Source organism: Acomys russatus, chromosome 16 (genome assembly GCF_903995435.1).
Source record: "Acomys russatus chromosome 16, mAcoRus1.1, whole genome shotgun sequence".
NCBI lineage: Eukaryota > Metazoa > Chordata > Mammalia > Rodentia > Muridae > Acomys > Acomys russatus.
Window position 1 is genome coordinate 33,996,954 of NC_067152.1, and position 21,914 is coordinate 34,018,867.

At 44.6% G+C, this 21,914-nt stretch overlaps 1 protein-coding gene across 1 annotated transcript in view; it reads right to left on the reverse strand.

Annotated features, from left to right (window-relative positions):
* Window positions 1-11,275: 11,275 nt before the first annotated feature.
* Prkca (protein kinase C alpha) overlaps window positions 11,276-21,914 on the reverse strand; it is a 392,514-nt gene continuing 381,875 nt past the window's right edge. Inside the window, exon 17 of the mRNA XM_051158935.1 lies at window positions 11,276-11,656. Coding sequence (XP_051014892.1) covers window positions 11,492-11,656 — 165 coding nt within the window. The 3' untranslated portion in view covers window positions 11,276-11,491. The remainder of the gene's footprint in view (window positions 11,657-21,914) is intronic.

The window sequence follows — 21,914 nt, forward strand, 5'->3', positions numbered from 1 at the left end:
AACTTGCTGTTCTTCTAACTTCAGAATACATTTCAAATTATATAATTAACATAAATATATCAAGTGCTCTTAGCTGCTGAGCCATCTCTCCAACCCCTGTTTCCCAGACTTGTGATGCCCACTATACAAATGCTCCCAACTCTGATGGGGGTGACACCCCTGTAGATTCATCAAAAATTGAAAGCAGAAGTTAAAAAAAACCTCATTGAATCCAGCTAAGACAGACCAGGGGAATATTGTCCAAGTCAAGAGAGGTTATGTCTAGTTTGCTTCCGATGGTGCTTTCCTTCCAAGGAACTCAAATTGGCATTTTAAATAGACTTTCTGGCTTCCTCTCTCTTTTGTTCCTATGTTTCTGGCTGTGTAAGATGTTTAATGGGATGGTTGGGGAGATGGGTTAGTTGGTATAGTGCTTGTCATTGCAAGCACGAGGACCTTAGTTTATATCCCCAGAGTTCACATGAAAAGGCTCTGCACAGGGGCACAAATGCCAGTACTGCAGCATGACAGAGGCAGAGGCAAGAGGGTGCTTGGAGCTCTCTGACCAGCTACTTGAAAAGAATTGATGGGCTCCAGGTTCAGTGCAAGATGCTGTCTCCAAACAAACAAACAAACAAACAAACAAACAGACAACAAGGCAGAGAGCAATTGAGGAAGCCACATAGTGTTGAGCTCTGGCTTCCCTATGCATGCTCTTACACTTGTGCATGTCCCCATACATACACCATATGTGCAGCACACACACAGAAACACCCCCTCCGTATGTGCAAATTCAATAGCTGTGAGCCTCACTGGCATTTAATACAGGACTTCTTTGCCAGCACAGAAAGATGTGACGGCAAATGTGAGGGGCACATTACCTGATTGTTAAGTATCACAGTTTGGTCTTCAAGGGGATGGGGCTTCATTTTCCTTCTTTGTATTAGCTCTAGGAATCAAGGTGCTATTTTTGTCAAATTCCAAAATAGTACAAGCATCCCTTGAGTCTTCTGTCCTAGCCAAATCCCACCACTCCTCCCTGGGCTGCTCACTGCCGTAGACACCAACTATCCCCTATCTCTTAGACCACGCTCCCTCTGATGGCCTTTGATTCAAGGCTGCAATTGGAGGCTGAGCCTCAAGCCAGCCAGCCATTCCTCTAGCTTGTTTTTTTTTTCTCTCTCCTGGGTCTCTCTGGGCAAGAGGCAGGCAGGTGTGGGTGGTTACGAAGTACCTGCTGGGTTCTAAGAACTGTGATGCTATTTTTCTCTCTCCTCCCTGACACAGACAGTGCTAAAAAAGGGGGGAAGTAAAATCAGGAGAAAGAGGGTGAAGGTGGGGGGGTAAGCTTCTGGAAACACCTGCAAAAAGGCATCTAGCCTCACAATCCAGGCAGATAAGGAGAACTTCTCCGAGGTGTGAGCTTGAAGGGAAGTGATGATGGAGAAGAAAGCTCTTAGGCCCTGCATCTCTGTTTTATCACAGCATCTTCGACCTCTGAGTAGGCCAAGGTTGGGAAAAGCATACATAGATGGTACCCAGCTTGTACCAAGTTTATTGGTGCCTCTTAGTAGCTGAGCCTTTATTTTCCCAGCATTAAGGTGTGAGCCATGGCCCTTACCATATGGAGGTGTCACAAGGCTTCCTCATCTGTAAGTCTTTACATGACCTCTATCCCAACAGGACCACGGGAAATAATGATATCATTATGTCCAGATTCTATAGCAGGTGCTAGATGGACATCAGCCCTCCCTCTTCCTTCCATTGATTAATTTCTGCTTGCACTAACCTCCTCTTTCTAGCCTCTCCTTCCTCAGATCACAGCCTTTTGGTCCCCCCCCCCCCCCCCCCCGGCCAGGCACAGCTCACACATCCATGTTTATAGCAGACTCAGGGCATCTAGTGTTTACTCCCCTGGCTATTGGTACTCAACCTCTCTGAGCTGGCTAGCCTCTGCTCTTATGTAAGATGGACAAGGTCACTAGGTTCTACCAGAGGTGGCTGTCACTGTGGGCTTTAAAGAAACGCAAATGAAGGAACTGTTAGAAGGTGTGCCTTGCACTTTTATGACAGATCAACCCTGTGCCTGGGGCTGTGTGTGAATGTGTCCACACACTTGTGCCGGTCATCTGCTTCAGACTCCTGTTTCTTTGACACGCTCACCTGCCTGTGTCTGTTGAGTCCCTGAGCCCTTTCATTTCACCTGATTCCATTTTCTCTCTTTATGATTAGAATAGGCTTTTCTGCAATATATTTATTGATCTAGCTTACAAGAAAAGACTCTTGGGATATTCAGTTTTGCTTCTCTAGAGCCCAGAGCTCTTCTTGCACATACCCTGTAGGCAGGACCCAGCTCCCTGCCCTGATCGCTCTCGGGACAAGGTGTGAAAACGTGTAGCCTTTGCTGTGTGCGTAGTGCCACTTTTGCTGAGCCATAATTTCTACACCACTGCTCTCTTCCCCATGAGCACACAGTAGGCTAGAGAAAAACCTCAGGCTATTGAACGATCACTCGAGTGAAACAGTAGGCAGCCACTGTCACTAGGCTTAAGGCTGAAGGACAGAAACTGAGAATTTGGGTTTCTTTTTTTAAAATTAATTTATTTTTATTTTATGTGCGTTGGTGTTTTGCCTGTATGAATGTCTGTGTGAGGGTGTCAGATCTTGGAGTTACAGACAGTTGTGAGCTGCCATGTGGGTGCTGGGAATTGAACCTGGGTCCTTTGGAAGAGCAGCCAGTGCTCTTAACCTTAGAGACACCGCTCCAGCCAGAGAATTTGAGTTTCTGGTGTTTTCATCTTTAAGTATTGCCTGCATGTCTATCTTGCCTCCTTAGTGCTTGAACACCTCGGAGAGCGAGGTACGTGGGCTTGTAATGGTTTCTGTTAGTACTGTGAGATAGCACAGTCTTCTTGGGGGTCTTTTTATACATTTACTCATCAGACAAATGTTTATTTGGGTCTCTACTATGTGCCAACACTAAAGTACTAACGTTACTAAACACTAAAGTTACTAAAGTAACACGGCTTTAGTTACAGGGGTGTTCATGACAAGTATGTGGGCCCCTCGCTTAGCTTATTCTAGTAGGAAAGATCCTTACACACATGCACACAGTTAGCCAGCATTTTGTGTGTGCACACACACTCGTGGAGGCCCAAGGACAACTTCAGGTGTGCCCCCCAGGAACTTTCTGCCTTGCTTTTTGAGACGAGGTCTTTAATCGGCCTGAGGTGTGGCCGTGGGATTTGTCTCTGGCTCCTCAGGGCTGGGATCATAAGCACACACCACCCTGGCCCTCTTTTTAAATAAGGGTTCTGGGAGTTGAATGCAGGTCCTTAATGCTTATGGAACACACACTTTACTGTGTTATTTCCCCAGACCTCAAATCAGCATTTCTGAACTTACCTTCCCAGCTGTTGACTCAGTATCCCAAGAGTGGGTGACGCTGGCAGGCTGTGGATGTTGTGTATTGGAAGCCACGGGGCAGAGCTTTAATCATTGAGGGCCTGCTCCAGCAGGTCCCAATGGCTGCTAGGCAGGGACAGCTGTGAGGGATCAAGGTGTGATCACAGGGTGACCTCAGGGTAGGGAGAGCTGAAGATGAAGCAAAGTAGAAGGATTTGGGAGATAGTTTACACTAGGCCTCTCCACAGAAGGGCCACTAAAATTTTAGGTGTGGCAATGCTTTGAAGTTGGGACTGTCCCATATATTATGAGAAGCTTTGGCAGCAACCCTGCCCTCTACCCACCAGATTCAGCAACATGCCTCCTGGCTGTTGCTGCCAATGAACTCTAGATGCCCTCACTGGGGAAAATAGCCCCCAGCTGAGAGTCCTGACTGAGTAGCCCCAGCAATACTTGCTAATAGACTGGGTGTCAATAGGAAAAGGTTGGAATGGGAGTGGGGCATTATCAGACAGAAGATCTAGTTTTTGAGTTTCTATTCTGGTGACACCTGATACCCCCAGAAGGGTATTGCTTATGACCTCAGACCATCCCCTTCATCTCTGCAAGGGTGGGTGGACCAGCCATATTCAGTCTTGCCTCAGAAGCTACCACCAGGGGTATATCTTGGTGGACTGGCTCAAGCCCTTCTGGCCTCTGGCTGTACATGAGGGCATTGTTTTAGGCAGGATGACCCCTGGGTGTGAACATGTTTTTCCTCAGAGTCGAATCCCTTGGCCCTTTCCATGGCAGCCGCAAGCCCCTGAACTTCAGGACGTTAGGTGTGTGAGTTCAGCATCTTAGGGATGACCTATTTGGATGCACATATGAATGTAAAGAGCATTAAAATGAGCAGGCCTGGTCTGGGCATCGCAGGACCAGGGATAGGAAGGGAAGTGAGGGTGCAGTGGAACAAAGCTATGAACGTGAGGGGAGAGAGAGGCCTCTCGAAGGAAGATGTCAGGAGAGAGTGAGCAAGGACACACTGTCAACATCAGTCCTTGGCTTTTAGAAGCTGGGTTTTGGGGGTTGGGGACGTGGCTCAGTTGGAAGGCTTTTTGCCTGCTATGCACAAAGCACTGGTTCAGGTCCCAGCACTACAGCTGGGTGTGATGGTTTGCCTGTACCCTAGTACCACAGCAAGATGAAGAGGCAGGAGGATCAAGAATTTAAGGATGATCAAGAATATAGCTGAATCAAGAAATTAACTCTGACTACCCAGAGTTTGAAAGCCAGGCTGGACCATGTGAGATCCTACTGAGAAGGAGAGTGAGCGAGCCAGCCAGCCACAGCACACATCTGGAGGCAAGGAGATGTCATTTAGGAGTCAGTTCTCCCCTCCCAGTGTGTGAGTCCTGGGGACTGAACTCAGGTCCTCAGGTTTGGTGGCAAGTGCCATTACCTACTGAACCATCTCACTGGCCCAGCACACAGTGCTTTGATTTCTTTCTAGTACATTTACTTACCCATTTGTCTAGTTGTATGTGACTTGCCAGAGTGTCAGGTGTCAGTGCTGGTTTTGAGGGATGCCCTGCCTGCTCTGTGTATGATGGACCTGAACTCTAGTCTTCATGACTATACAGTGACTGCTCTTAACTGCTGGGTCGTTTCTTTTGTCTCCAAAGCTAATTTATGATTAAAAAAAAAAAAAAATAGAGAGTCATGCCTGAAATAGATGAAAAGGTGCAAAGTGTTCTACAGAACGTGTCTGGAGTCAACTCCATTCAATGAACACTGGGTGGGAATGAAGAGCAAGGCCACCGTGGGATGCAAATGACAGCCGCTCACTCAGCAGTGATCAGTATCTTTATTCATACACGCTTGCTTCCAGAACTACAGTGAATGCATCTAACAAAGCGAATCATGCAAACGAAGATTAGAGGTTACACAAATCCAGGAAAGCTATGCGGTAATTTACATATCCACCTCACCTGCTAGGTAATCAAACAAGCAGTGGGACGCCGCCCCCCGCGGCTTATCAGGCAGAAAACCTCAACCTTCACTCCTTCCTCCAAACCAATTTGGGGTTTTGCATGGTGTTTTTCAATGAGAGATTTAAACATGGCATGTCCTTCATAAAACAAAACTGGTATCATATAGGAAACACAATTTCAAATGTTCTGACCATCTATAAAAGATATTCTGAAAAACCTTCATAGTCAGGATAGGAAGTCGATTCTTAGAAAACCTTTAGGCTCAAAATAGTAACCACCTTTGTGTTTAACTTTTGATAGTCTACTAAACCTCCCAAGGAGAGAGTCACATTATTCCAGGCAAAATATCAACAAAAATCTACGAACATTGATCACAGAATAGTCTTAAAACTAAGCAAGAGACAAAAGACAGTTGTTTAATCAGAAAGTGCAAAGCCGCCTTTTGTTGTATTTTAGAAAAAGGGGTTCTTACAAAGTGAGCAGGGTAGCTATTTTCTGAAAAGAAGGGTCCAGTCTACTTGCACACATGGAAATGGAAGCATCAAGCACACGATGCTGCCTCTTCTGGGGATAGTAGGTTTGAACTGCCCAATGGGAAAAATCCTTACAGGGCATCTCTCAATTTTTACCAGATGCGAGACTGAGGGAGCAGAAATGACCAGAGACAGAGTTGAAGTATCCCCTTCCTGCTCACAGACTCTTAGAGCACAGAGTGGGGTCCCAGAGATCCCCAAGAATGCTCTCCTTGGGCTGCATCAGGAAAGGGGATCATGAAGCCATCCACCTACAACTGAAAGACAGCTAACCCAAAGATAGCTAACCCGAAGGCAGCTGTCTTTAGAGTGTGTGTAGAAAGAGAGAGAATACTGTCTGGCAGCTGATCCAATGTGGACTCCAGACCTCACCGGCATGGGAAAATCCTGTCGTGGGAATGCAGGTCCTGGGTGCTCTATCCAACCCAGGTGAAATCTTCCTAAAGGCTCCATGGAATTGAAATTTTATGAAATTTGTATTAGTTTTATTTTAAAAACTCATTTTTAAAAGAATCGAGCTATTAAAGTTCTCTATAAAAAAAGTACAAACAGCCCAGGATATTCAGGTCTTCTAGTGGAGTTAATAAGTTAATTTGTTGTTTTAGGTTTAAAAAAAGTCTTTGGAGCTTGTGGGCTTCTGGGGAGGGTCACAGTAAGGCTGCTTAATGACTTATTGTGTCCTCGTGTTTATTGACTGACACCTGACCACATGAATGGAGGGGCACAGAAAGCTTTTAACCACTGAGTCTTGATACTGTTGCATCACCAGGACAGCAGTAGATACCACTTCCAGAACACGGCATCTGTGCATGTCTCAAGCACCCTTCCCTGGATTATTCTAACAGCAGAAAGTAACAGATTTCTTTAGATTTGCTACACTGGCCCAGTGGGACATGGGTGGAGTGTTGTTAACAGCGGTTCAAGAGAAACAAATTTTCAAGCCTATTTTCTAGCACTCTGTCATGCTAGTATGGAACCGCTGCTAAGCAGAGGACCCGCTTCTCTCCTTATCACTGTCCTGTATCTCTCCTGGTCAGCATCCTTTCAGGTCCCTGGCTCAGCATGCGTCTCTTGAGCATGATTGTGTGGTGTGCTCAGTTGTGGGGTGGGGACAGGCACCCCTGCCCTTTTGGGGCTGTAAACAAATAGGAAACAGTGTGACATGTACACACAAGAAGTAGGTAATTTCATAAGACCAAGGTGAGAGAAAATAACTGTCAGGGGTGTTGCCTTGTTGAGGCTTTTAAGAGCACGTGACTCTCACTTCGCCCCTCTCTTCTGTTTTGAGAAAACAAAGCTCCGCACATACTCTTCCTATTTTTCCTGGTAAGTGGAAGCTGGCAGGACACTGTTGGCTGTTTTTTTGTTTGTTTGTTTGTTTTTTCCCAACTTCTGCACCTAGTCTCAGCAGCCATAATTATCAGAAGGAAAGAGGTGGAACTTGGTGGCTTTCAGGGTCTGCTGGCTGTCCTGGCTGTCCAGGGCAAAGGACTTCTTACAGTTGGGAGGGTTCGAGAAGGAACTGTGTCTTTGACAAAAAACACACATTTGAAGACTGACAGTCGTTAACTTCCATTTGTACCAGTGACTCCCAGTGGAGAAAGCCCATGCAGGTACCACTGGTCTCTCTGCCAACCTTCCATGTCTTTCTTCTGGGTGCACTCAAACCCTGCTCTTCTCTAATGGTGTTGGCTCCAGCTTCCTCCGCTTTGTGATACATCAGTAGGTGGCTCTTTGGGGCTTGGCAAGCCACCACACTTTGCTAAGAACTGTAGCTCATGAGCGACAACATTTGAGGGTTAATACTGGCCTGGTAATCTTTCACATGACCACTTCAGGCCAAGCTTCCAGAAAAATCTTGGCTTCCTGGGTTTTTCAAATTACTAATAGAATGACTAATTCAAGAAAGGGCTACCAGCTCAAAGGCTACTAGGCCACAGAGATAAGGGGGTGATGTGGGGGCAAGGGCCAGTCATCTTAGTTCCTGGGGCTTCTCATGCAGCTCCTGAATTAGCTCCTGCCAGGAGGTGAGCCTCCCATTAACTCCCAGGGCTGCACCTGGCAGCACACTTCAGCTCTTTTCATTCAGCCCAAGTGCTGGGTAACTTTCGACGCCACGCCAAAGGCAGAGCTAGCAGCCCACTGACCTGTGGTAGAAGCGAGAAGCCACTGAGCAATGGCCACCTTCCAGAGGAGTATAATAGAAAACAATTTGAATGGATTTTCGGGGTCACAGCCCTATGGCTCCTGTGGAGACTCAGACTGAGCCAGGTTCTCATCCACAGGCCCTGTCAATGCAGGCAGAGTCTGAGAGCAGGTGCTTCCTGAAGAGTCCCCCCCAGGGACTAAACCCTTCAAGGCATCCTTCTGATTCTGGCCTCCTACTTGGTCACTTCTGTTCAAATAGCAGCCATTTCCCTGCAGCCCCATTTCACACAAGGCTTACGAAGTGGGACAATGGTGTAGAATTCTATCAATTGATCCTGCGCTAACAATTGTTAATGGTTATCCACGTGAGTTAGTTTTGTAGCAATAACTAACTGTCTTGGGCTGCCCAGACCTTTAAAGTATTAGCCTTTATATTTAACACTCAGCAGTGTATAAAATAGGCTGCATCATGAATACTTCCTTAAATTTTTATCATTTCTCCTAGGTTTGGTCTCCATTATTCTGTTCCTTAGGCAAATGCTCGCTCTGTGGATCTGTTATTCTTTTCCTCCCTTTTGAGACTGTTGTTTCATATTCTCTATGCATACAAGCCATCCAAGGGATTGCACATACTTTCTGGATAAGTTGAGTTACTTGGAGCTGGATGTTGCTGGTTTAAGGGAAAACCCACACCTGCTACTTGCTTAAAACAATCAGGCAGCTTGGAACCTTGGGACGGGTTGTCCGCGACCCTTCTCTTCCTTTCCTGTGGGTTCCCTCACCTCGAGAGGTCCAGCTGGGAACCAGTCCTGTTGCTGTTTCATCCGGGAAGGAACAATGCTTTAATTTCCAGTTCCTTTACTGTTGGACCAAGTATAGTGTTTCTGATAAGGTTAGATTGCCAAGAAGATGAGCCGGGCTTCTAACATCAATACATGAAATCCCCCTGCCCCTCCCTTTTGAGTTCTGAAGTCCAGAATTGATGGAACATTGCAGAAGAAACTGCTGTTTTCTGGTTTGGCCCATTCCCCGCTCCGTCTGATTAGGTGTTTCAGAACAGTCTATGCTCCTTATCTCAAAGACTCTTGGTGGGTTGCACGTTATGTGACTGTCAAGCAGACAGGTGGAGGAGAGCTTAGCTGGGAGATGCTTTTGAAAGAGATGCCTTCTATAAGGACTGGTGGGAGCTTCCATTTTTTTCACATTCTTTATGCTTCAGAAGCCTGCCTCTTCCAAACACCTTGTATTGGGAGGCGTTTTGCCAAAGATGTGCTCGTCAAAGACCGGAATGTTCTAGCAACAGCTTTAAGACAGCACGTGCCTCTGAAAAGAGTCTGTTCGTAACAGCTTCAGGGATGATTATACACAGGCACGGGATAAAGTTTGTCTCAAGGAATCTGTGTGTCCTGGAGTACACAGTGAGTTATTCTGTGGCAGGAAGACAGACTACATACTTCTGGTGTGTCCATATGCACATACAGAAAGGAATCCTCCCACCCTTTCATCCCTGGAGTCCTCAAAAGACATAGGCCGAAAAGAATCAGACAGACAGACAGGCATGTGAGCATGCATGTGCGCGCGCGTACACACACACACACACACACACACACACACACACACACACACACACACACACACGGAGTTCAGCCCAGGTGCTGTAACAATGCCACATGTATATGAACATATCAGGAATACTGGAATTAAACATTTCCAGCTGTCCCCAAGAGGAGGAGTGGTAGAGGAACCCAAACAGAGGATGATATGAAGAAGTTAACAGAATCTCATCTCAAAAATAATTCCCACAAACAAAACCAGGGTTTGCAGGTAGAATCAAATATATATATGTACATATATACACATACATAGTAAAAGCCTAGTTAAACGTGTAAAGTAGCCATTCATTTTTAAAATTACATCTACATTAAAAAATTAATATATCTGATAGAGTGCCAGAGTGTGGGGGTAGTGGGTAAAGGGTAACACAGCAGCAATGAATAAAGCTAACACTTAATCTTAAAGCAGACTGGAAACATGAGCCTTCACAAATATAGCACAATTGTGTCTTATAAAAATTATCATAATACTCTTTATACTTGATACAATTATATCAATAATATAGATTAACTTGTTATTAAGTTTTATTATAAACATGCAAAATCCATTGCATGATGCACTCGCAAAAACGTATTAAAATCCCTCTAGCAAGAAAACATCTTTGAGCTGATATAAGCATAAAGTATCTTGATCCTATAGCTCCAGGTGCTTCATTCAATAGGAACTGGAAATGGGAACCCAAAATATATTGTTTTTCATCTATAAGTGGATGTTAGGTCTAGAGAAAGAAGGAAAATCAACCAATAGGGATTTATGCTAGTCAATACTCTGATTAAGTTACTATACATTGTACTTTCATAAATGACACCGCAGCTTATTAAATAAATAGTACAAAAGGGGTTGGGGGCATACACTTCAGCTTCTTAGGAAGGGTACCCACAAAGGTAGTATTATTGTGTGTGGGGGTGGAGGGGTTGGCTAACAACACTCATGAATAGTGGCATGATTACTGATGGCACCCTGGATTGAAGAGTCATCTCCCAGAGATTAAAATGAACATACACATGGTTTATCCTTGATCTGAAATGATTTCACATGCTTGTTTAGCAAAGTCCTTAGATGATTTGGCCTCTTAAAAAGAATGAGTTATCAAGATAGTTATCAACCAAGTAGGGCAACACAGATGACAGATTCAATAAATATTCATCTGGAGTTTTCTTTCACTCTTAAACTGCTGCACTACGGTTGTGCTATGACATTTGGGAACAGTGATTAGGTTCATCCTGTCCTCTCAGATTCTAGGGACTGTTTCCATATAAGCATAGTCTCGAAGCGATGGGGTCTTGAAGATACTAGTCTCCAAATTCTCTTTGCTTACTCTTAGGGATTCCTGTTCTTTTGTTCCAAAGACATCTTAGGTGGAAATGTTTCCATACCTTGAGTTGGAGTTGGAATCACTTTACTATCTCTAGCTGAAGGATCCTGACAATGAAAATCCAAAGGTGGAGGGTATGCAGAATATATCAAATCGTACTAAAAAAAAAAAAAGAAAAAAAAAAAAAAGGGATACAAGTATCTTTGTTTTCTAGGAAGAATTAACCTGTAGCCAGATGTGACTTCTACATAATTAAGCTGTACTCTGTACATTATGTCATCATCCACTAAGATAATGTTCTTGGGGGAGAGAGAGAGAGAGAGAGAGAGAGAGAGAGAGAGAGAGAGAGAGAGAGAGAGATCCTGAAAAATTGATCACTTATGGACTAATGTCCCTAGAATTTTTAGGCCTCTATATGGAACAAAATACAAGGCCACAGCCTTAAAATTTTAGGGTTAAGGATAATTTCCCACTGCTTAGGGGCCTGGGGGCTGGGAAGGCATTTGATCTTTCATTTTTGAGTTTCATACTGCACTTTGTAAGATTGGGTGCACAAACTGGGGGTTGACATACGAGAACCCTTCAAAATCAGACTGGTCTATGTTAGCGATGACCAGCTGATCTGGAGGTGTTAAGACAGGCTGCCCTCGTGTGAAGAACTTGTCAAAATTTTCTGCTCCTTTGCCGCACTGTGGGGAAAAAAGAGAAAAAAAGGTCAGAAGATACAAATCACAGGCATAATTTTCTGAGAGCATTTGGATGAGATGGGCGTGCCCCAGGGAAATTGGGCCTGGCTGGGCAGAAAGAATCTTGGAGGACTTGCAGGCCTACTGGAACTAGAAGCCAGGCACAGCAAACAACAGAGTTACTCGATTGTAATTCTTCACATATCCTTGGAATGAAAACTCTAAATGGAAATGCATTGTTAGTTACAACATAGCAAGAATACAGCCTCTCTTACTTCAATATTACCTTATTATAGAGCAAGCGGAGCCATTAGCATGAATAATGCACACACAGGACCATCAGTCATAGATCCATGTTGAAAAGGCCATGCTATTGGTTGTGCCTGTAGGTATCCTTGAATTGACAGGGTGAGAGTATTGTCCCATATATAATTCTTTGTAATAATATTTATAACCAGACAGAAGCTGTGTATCTTTGCCATATAACTGGATTGTTTTTAGAAACTCCAGACCTTAGAGTAGTCTTAAAGCAGTACAGGGTAGGTACATTGGTAGGGGTAGATGAGTCTTTACACTCAACAAGACTTCTGCACATCTGGATAGAGCTGGTCAAATGGCAGGCAGGTCAACATGGAGCTCATTCATAGTATAGTCTCAAGACAGAAGGTGTGCACAGGCACCCTGGGGAGGCACAGTAAAGTCTATGATCTCTCTTGAATATTATTCTTCAAGGCATTCTTTGCAAATGGAGGCCTTTGGCAGTGATTCCCAGTGATTGTCTAAGTAGACAGCTGCTTAAGCAGTAGTGCATGAGAGTCTTACTCAACTCATAGTCAATTGCATGACATAGAGTTATACAAGACCAATTGCACAACTCACTTGCAAAACATTAAACTCCTTGTAAGAAGGAAGGGAAGGAGTATTCGCACTTTTCCAAATACCTAAAAAGGTTATCACATGTCAAAGTCTCTGGTACTTCCAATAAAGAGCTGGGAGTTTCACTGATGCTACTGCTGATGACTCTGCACACACTGTAAGCCATTGTTCTTTCATCTGCTGGTAGCACAACTGGAGTAACATGAACTCATTTTAAGTCAACAAACATTTCAACCTAATGAAGCATTCTTGGATCTCCAACAGAGGGCAGTTATAGGTAATCTGTGAGGTGGAATCTTCCCAATTGTCTCATTGTAGAGTTGGGAGAAGAACAGTATGTCACGCCTCATGCCATTGTAAAAGTCAACTGTGAAGTTCCACACAGAACATAGCACTTGATCAGAGTTTAGCACACTTTATTTATTTATTTATTTACAAACTAAGATCTGTTAGTCTCGTGGGCGGTATTTTCCCACTCATCTGATAAATAGATTTTCTACAGAATTCCCTATCATTATAATTTCCCACTTTCTTTGCAGCAACTAAGACACACTTCTAAGTGTCTATGGAGGCAGAAAACATGCCCTAAGTTCAAAGCAAAGTCTTCAAAAGCAACAGTGTCCCTTTCCAATATGATTTTCATTTTATAAGCAGTCACATACTCTGAACTCAAGGACATTTCACACTGCAGTGATGGCCATGGCGATGTGTGTGTGTGTGTTTGTGTGTGTGTGTGTTTGTGTGTGTGTATGTGTGTATGTGTGTTTGTGTGTATGTGTGTGTGTGTGTTTGTGTGTGTGTGTATGTGTGTGTGTGTGTACGTGTGTGTGTATGTGTGTGTGTGTGTGTGTGTGTGTGTAGGATCTTTAAGCCACTCTGTGGAGTCCATACAGGTGACAAAGCACATTCATCTTTTCAGCCTTCCATATATGGAGCAACAAAGCTTTGATTTTCAAACTATATATTCTCATGATGCTTTTCTTTGCAAGAACCCAAAGCACTTCAAAGCAAAGGTTGGCAGAGGCGGAGCCTGCAATCACATCACCCCCCACATGCAGAGGATATCCTGAACCACTGGTAAGGGCTCTTCAGGAAGCAAGTAAGGGAATACTGTTTCTTCTCAGGAACTGATCAGGAGTCTGCACTTGATTCATAAATCAGATAAACAATGGAAACTGGCTTCCATTGAGGCACCACATTCAAGTCTATTGCAATGATGTAAACAGCTAACAAAACAGTTGTTGTTTTGATAAGACTTGATTTTCAAACCAGTTAGAGTTTTCCTCCATGGAACTCATATTTCTTTAATTGTCATCTCTTAGACAAGAGGTGCCATTGTCATCTAGTGGATAGAGAGAGATACTGCTAAATGCCCTAAAATGAAGGACTTCTCTTCACCCCCAAAGACCTATTGGCTCAAAATATCAATAGTGCAGCCATTGTAAAACACTGGATTCCATCCATCTAGACTGTAATGAGAGGTCCTGTGGTTGGTGTGAAGGGGCCAAGCGAGAAAATTAGGCAGAGGCAGCCATGTGTGGGATCAGAGTGTGGAAAAGTTGCAGAAGTCCAAAGAAAAAAAGCTCTGTAAGCAAGTGTTACAACCCTATGAATGTTGGCTTTGAGGGAAACTCCCTTTTGATGATGGTACCCAATGCCTGGAAGAATTCAAGTGCATTTACTGTTGATGCTTTCAGAGGGTGCGTGTGAGGCCCCTTAAGAAGATATCATTTGTGCATTTTCTGATACTGACCATGCAAAGAAGAACAAGAAGGAGATTCTGAGGAAAACAAGGAGAGAGAATGTGTGTCCCTATGAGGCAGAACAAGGCTAACCAAGGTAAATATTGTTTTTGCCTGTCTATCTAGCATTACATTTATGGATTTGTTCTTTGCAAAGATTGTACAAATGTGGTCCTTAATTTGAATACGATCTTTATGATGCTTATGCATTAGTTTCCAGTGAGAAGTTTCTTTTTAAAAGATTTTTCGAGACAGGGTTTCTCTGTGTAGCCTTGGCTGTCCTGCACTCACTTTGTAGACCAGACTGGCCTTGAACTCACAGTGATCTGCCTGTCTCTGCCTCCTGAGTGCTGGGATTAAAGGTGTGCACCACTACTCCCAGCTCCAGCAAGAAGTTTCTTAGTACCATGGCTTTATAGCCAAAGAAGGCGGTTAAAAAAAAATATGGGGCACCAGAGACCACTTCCCCTTGTTGGGGAGGTCTGGTGGCACTCATATAAAGAATAAGCAGGCTACCAAGATGAGACTTGATAGCTTATGACTATATAGTGGGGGAAGAGGTCCTCCTCGGTCATAGACCTAGGGGAGAGGAATAGGGTGAAAGCGGGAGGGAGAGAGGAATGGGAGGATACAAGTGATGGGATAACAATTCAGTTGTAATCTGAACAAATTAGTTAAATTATTAAAAAAAAGAAGAGTCCTCAAAATCTACAAAGGGGACCTACACAAACATGAACAATGAGAGAGGTAGGGAGGGAAGAAGACATCAAATTCTACAGCCAGTGTTCTAAGAAAAGTTATAGCTAAAGCATGTAGTGCTTTTAAAGTGATGTAATAAATGGGATAGGAAAACTCTTTGTTGAAGCCTCAAGCTGTCTGTGCTGAAGACAGTGGAGCTAAAAGGAAAGCATGGAGCCCTCATCAGTTCATTCACTGCTCTGTGATCACACCGAATGGGCACATGACTGTTAGTATCAAGGTTGTTCCCCACCACAGACACCTTCCTTTTCTCTCACCCTAACTCTACTTAGAATTTTCTCTGGCTTGGGCACTAGAGAGATAGGTCAGTGGTTAACAGTACTGGTTATTCTTGTAGAGGGCCTGTATGGTGGCTTACAACCAACTGTAACTCCAGCCCCAGGGGATCCAACCCCTTCTTCTGACCTCCCTGGGCACAAGTGCATATATGCCTGTACACATACATGCAGGCAAAACATATACATTAAAAACTTTTTTAAATTAAAAAAGAATTTTCCCTGGCTCAGAGAAAGAGGGGGAGAGAAACCACATTCTGGTTTTTGTTAAATTGGCTCAGTTTAAGTGGAGAGAACAGAGGCAAGGATAGGCTGAGGACAAAGAATAAAATTGAATCACCAAAGTTCAGACACATCAACCATGAGACAAAAACCAAACCAACCCCCCCCCAAAACAAACAAACTAACAAACAAAAACTATGAAGGATTTGAGTATACCTTAGCAAGAATGAAAAGATAGATAGCTTTTGAAAAACTAGGGGTTGAGTGTGACGATAAGATGATGTTTTATTCTGAGGGTGGTCATATCAGAGTGAATGACATCTCCAAAGGCAGCCTGAATATTGTGAAAAATATAAATTAATCTTATACTAGGGAAAGTCTCTCAAAAGAGAACCCTCCTTAATTCTAAACAAAACCAGGCCCAGAAACAAACGATCTCATTTGGGGAAACTGGAGAAGATCTTGAACTACTTGTTTTTAAAGATGTTATGCAGAGATCTAAAATACCACCAGCAAATACAGCCATGAGTTATAACAACAATCAGAGCTCTTTGGACACTTGGTCAGAAGATAATATATTTAAGAATCTATTGTCCACTGCCTACGGCCCAACCTTGAGGTCATCAACTTGATGGGCAGAGAGCTTCAGGTGCCACTTTGGAGCTGAATAGGGAGTCAGAGATGGGGGTTTGGGGGGTGAGCAGCCAGTGGTATCTGTGGATAAGCAAGTGAGTGAATGGCAAAAGAAGCTTGCTGGGCTGTAGTTGTTCTCCTGACACTCATCAGAGGTACAGGTGAAACATTATTGCAGCCATTTGAAGGACAGCCTCCAAGGCAGCTATAACAACAGGCAAGTTTGGGCTGTTTGTGGCCTCCAAGTTCTAGTCCAATAGACCTTCACAGTAGCTAAATCAGCTCATGATCAGTGCCCCTGGGGCGAATAATCATGGTATCCATCGCCACAGGCCACCAGCAGCTTTCCCTAGTTGAAACTTTTACCAGCAAGACGGCCTTGGACAAACTTAGAAGAGAAATGGGCATCAAGAAGCAGTCGCTTATCTCCTTGGGAATGGTTGGTGTCTCGTGCTCATTGGGCAGTACTGACACTTGAGGATGGATAGCAGAGTGAGGGACCAGTCCAGAGGTCAAAGGGCCCAGGTGTAGCTTTAGGAATCTCATTGCATGTCCCTATAAAGGTAAAATGGGATGTGACCAACCACCTTCCAAGGCTGTGGTGAGGGCTGAAGGAGCTAGCATATGTGAGGCCTTTCTAAATGATGACACATTATACGGATAGAAGATACAAACATGTGGAAATAGCCCTACATGCAGATGGATGAGAGTTGGAAAATGAATGAATGCTATTAACAGCTTGCCTTCTCTTTCATCTCTTCATTAAGAAATTGACATCTTCCTTTGTCATTTTTGATATATTTATGCAGATGGTAAGTTTTAATCATCAACTAGACACAATCTAGAACCATTGGTGAAGGCATGCTCAATGAGGGATTTGTCTAGAACAGGTTGGCCTGTGGATAAGTCTGTGAGGGATTATGATGACGGCATTGAGGAAGCCCTGCCTACTGAGGGTGACACCATTCCCTAAGCCAGAGATCTTGAGCTATGTAAGAGTGGGATGAGCAAGCTGAGTGCAAACATGCATGCGTTCACCCTTTCTCTTCTCTTCACCAGGGATATCAGCTAGTCCAAGTTTTTGCAGCCTTGATTTACCAAAAGTAATGGACTGCGGGGCTAAAATGAACCCTTTCCCAGCAAAGTTTCTTTTGTCAGGGTATTTTATCACAATGACATAAGAGAAACCAAGACACCGCCCGTTTAGGAAATCCACCAGTCAATAAAGTGAACCCAAGAGAAGCCAGGCACAGTAAAGGTGTTACAGAGCATAGAATGATGCAGACTCTAGGTGGAAGCTCGGTCACAGTGTTCTGTACCCCCGTCCTGTGTGGCAAGCAGCCTTTCAAGCCCTGGTGTTCTGTGCAAGGGCAGAGGGAGGAGACTGAGCCGTGCTGCAGGGCATGGCTTCCTGCCTGTGATTCTTACCCCTGAGAGGCACTGAGCATGTGCATGCAGTACATGCACTGGTCTAAACTCTATGATGTCTCAGGAATGCCATATGTAACTCCACGGTCACTGGCACGGGAACACGAGTGGTTACAGAATCATGACTGTTAGGAAGCAAAACTACACAACTCCCAGAAGGGTAGGTGGGGTTCAGAGCAAATGAAGCATAGAGGTTAGTTGCGAAAGCGCAGAAATAAAAAGAAAGGTAGGAGTCTGGGGAGGGCCTCTTACAGCTTCTAGATACATCCTTGGCATCAGGAGAACGCTTACCTATATTGACGTCTCTGTTCCGGGGAGACTACAGTACTGTACTGTACAGTGTGAGCATTTGTGAGAACAGCACCCCATCTCTGCACTGTTCCTCGTGTCTCTTTGTGTGAGTTAAATAGCCAGTGGCAGACACGGGCTGGTGGAATCTGCTCTACGCTTCACGGGAGGTCAGGTCAACTGTACAGATGCCCCTGGGGGAGGGCCTCTGTCTACTGCTCTGCCCTTTCCATGAAGGTCAGCATGCTCAGGGGAGGTCCCGATGCAGGATGGGGGCAAGGCAACGGCACACGGTTAATGGTGGAAAAGTGAGGTTAGTTTGCTTAGTCACTCAAGGTTCTGGAGATGTGCTCACCGAAGGCCTGGATGCCCACTGAAGCCAGTGCATTTTGGTACAGAAAGTCTGGAGAACAAGAACGGACAGAGGAGAGGAATTGGAGATGTCGAGAAACAGGAACGGCAGCGTGAAGAATGCCATGAGCCTGCGAACCTCTGTGGTACATTGCTATGTGAAAGGTGTGAGATGCGAGATGCCAGTACTGTCTCCTTTATGTACAGGTTTGCACATGAATACAAATTTCTGGAAGGTTATGGAAAAGATCATGAATGGTGGGACTAGAAGGTAAAGATGGGGGAGAGACCATCTTTCCTTTTCTATTCTTATTGCTTGGCTGATGATTTGACCAAGAATGGGTCGTATGGCAATAATTGCCTGAAGGAGATCCAGGCTTCCACTGGTTCTGGCCAATATTCCCTGGGGTGAGGGACTAGATAATTAAAAACCAATAAGCTTTGGGTGTTTTTGGACATTATTAGACATACTCAGCTCGACTATTGCCTTAGAACATTGTCATGGGGAGGACAAATGCTGTTTGGAGGGAGTCTAATTTTATGGGTGAGTCTGCTGACAGATACAGGATGGAGGCCCACATAAATGAGTGCATTCTTCGTCAAGCATCGTGGCACACACCTTTAATCCCAGCACTCGGGAGGTAGAGGTGGCTAGATATCTGAGTTCAAGGAGGCCTGCCTAGTATGCACAGCAAGTTCCAGAACAACCAGGGCTACATAGAGAAACGCTTTATCAAAACAAAACAAAACAAAACAAAATGTGAGTGCGTTTGTGTGTGTGTGTGTGTATATATGTGTGTGTATGTGTATGTGTGTATGTGTGTGTGTGTGTGCTTGTATATGCAGGTGAATGAGCATTATACGTGTGTGCTCATTTAGGCCAGAGGATGATCTCAGCTGTCATGCCTCAGCATCTGCTTGTCTGGGATGATGGTTGTGTGCTACCACACCTGGGTTTTTCGATGAGCATATTCTTGAAGGTACAAAAGCCCATGGATATATAAGGGTGATGGTTCCATCTTACCGAGTATTATTTTCTATGGGATAAGAGCGTGCACTCCGTTTGGCCCTTCTTTGTACTAGTGGTTGGATCTAGAGGTTTTACGGCTCTCTTTTCAAGAGCAGTATAGTGAGCATCATTGTTGGCACTTGACCGTTGGACAGTGTGAACATGTCAACTTGAGGCAGACAGGGTCTGTAGGTACAATATCCTTAACCACCAAAGCTCTAAGGCTTACAGTTCACTTACAAGCAGAAAAAGACTTGGGAGGTTAAGTGTTAAAGAAAAAGAGATACTGTTTTCTTCTAATTCACCAGAAAACTGCTGATGGAGAATGATTTAAAGGCTTAAGTCAAACCCAGATGCACCATGATGCGACTTCTTCTGTCTCCAAGGATGGCTAGTGTTTTTAAATTGTCATCAAGGCACCTCGAGTCTTGAGAATCTCAGCTTTAATTAGCATCCCTGTTACTGGCTCAATGGAAAGACCAGGAAAATGAATCTGCTTGCCACTCGAGAGGACTGATTAGATGTGCCAGAGGCGTTATCTCAGTCCGACGGTCTCTGCAGACCTTCTTTTTCACCTGGGTAGCTGCTGCGCTGTGCAAGGACCTTTGCAGACTCTTTATAAAAGAACACTGTGCTATACGGCCTTATTTATGTTTTAAAAAAGCATTGCGTCAGCAGCTTAATCTCAAGTGGTTCAGGAAAACGTGTGTGTGTGTCTGTATGTGTGTGCGCGCGTGCGTGTGAGTGCATGTGTTCAGAGAACAAATGGAAAACAGAACAAAGCAAGCATGTAAAGCACTTAGGGGATCTATGCAGTGGAGATGTAGATGGTCTCTATACTATCGCCCTGCCATTTTTTTTTTCTTTGCAGTGCTGGGGTTGAACCCAGGGCCTTACGCATGCCAGGCACACACTAGCCTTTGGCTTTCTGAGACAGGATCTCACTATGTAGCTCAGAGTGTCTTTCCCATTCATAACCCCACTATCTCTACCTCTCGAGTACTGGTATTAATGGAGTGCTGCCACCATGCCCAGCTGCTCGACTCTTTCACAAGTCTGAGAATTTTTTTCAAAAAAACAAAACAACAAAAACAAAATCAAAAATAAAACAACTGGCAACCCCAAACCATCACCATATTCTTTAAATAAGCTAATGATGTCACTTGGCAGACGGGGGAGGGGGGCTGCGTTAAGTATCCCTATAGCTGGCTCCCTTCATGGCGGTGGGGTGGGAGAAGGAGTCATGATCATGTCTGCTCATCACAGTGACACTTACGCCTATGCCTCCTGGTCTTACTGTCTTTGGTGCTTACTTTAAGGATGACAATGCCCCAGTGAAAGTTATTCTGGTTTTTCCTACCTCCTTTTGATAAAGTAACTACAATGATTTCCCAAGAAACGCTGTCTCTAAGATATTGGCCCATTAAAAAAATAAAATGCTTCGCCTCCCTATGGATTCAGGAGTATTTAGTTCTTGGTGTTGGCTTTACAGATTAACATCCACCTCTAATATCCCTTCCGGTACAGTGGCTATTTCTGGGTTGTCTGGGAAGGAGCAATTGTACTTTTTGTGCCAATGGATAGAATTCAAAACCGGGGGTGGGGTGGGGGGGGAATCAATTAACTCTATGCTTGCTGGATCTGTATACACTGGCATGGATTTCAGGAGGGGAAAATGAAGACTGCTCCTGGCCACTAACACACCATGAGAAATACCCCTGCGGTGTGTTGGCATGTACAGCCGTTCCCTTCCCAGGCCAAGCAGAAAGAGAACTGTCCTTCCCTTGGTGTTGTATGTCCTCTCCTGCTTGATGCGCCACAGGAGCTTTTGTTGCTTTTGTGACTGAAGACGGACCTTTTCAGAGGTGACCTGCCTTTTAAAAACAGCATCTTCTTCCACAGAGTCTTCAGAATACAGACAGAACTTTCTTTCAACAGCTCGGGTTGGCTGTGGGACGCACTGGCCACAGCATGGCTGGTGTTTCCTGTCTGGTGGTTTCACCTCTGTGTCGGCACAGCTTACCTGACTGGTTTTATCTTAGCTTTAAAACAAATTAACACAGGAGCGCCTACCCTAGGGACAGTCTTGGCTTTATAAGTGGCACGTGGTGGCCTGTGGGGGACAGACGTGACTCTGCAGAGGACTGGCTTTCTCACCATTGGTCACTGCAGGACAGATATCTCCCTCACTCCTGATGCTCCAGTTCCTACCACTCTTGTCTCGTTGCTTTCTTGTATGAGTGAGTGCACACAGAAGGCGGGCCACAGAAGCCCCGCAGCTCTTGATTTTGATGTCAGTGGGAGGTGGAGGGTCCTGTATAGAACTCCCTGGTGGAGCATGCCATAAAGGGTCTTTTGCTGTGACACCTCACATTTGTCATGACACGTTGGTCTAAAGGTTAATGTACCTAAGTGTCACTTAAGTGATAAAAGACAATTTTGGACTGTACAGCAAGGAAAGCTCTATGTCTACCATGCTATGTAATGTTTATCCCCTCCTAGCCCGGGGCCGGTGATTCTGGAATCATCTTTCTTCACAGGATTAAGAGTTAAGAGGTAGAAAAACAACAAAAAGACCCAATCCAACCAAAAACAACAACAACAACAACAACAACAACAACAAAACCAAACCCCAAAACTGATAGGCTCCTGAACCTACAGGCACAGTGAGATGCCCC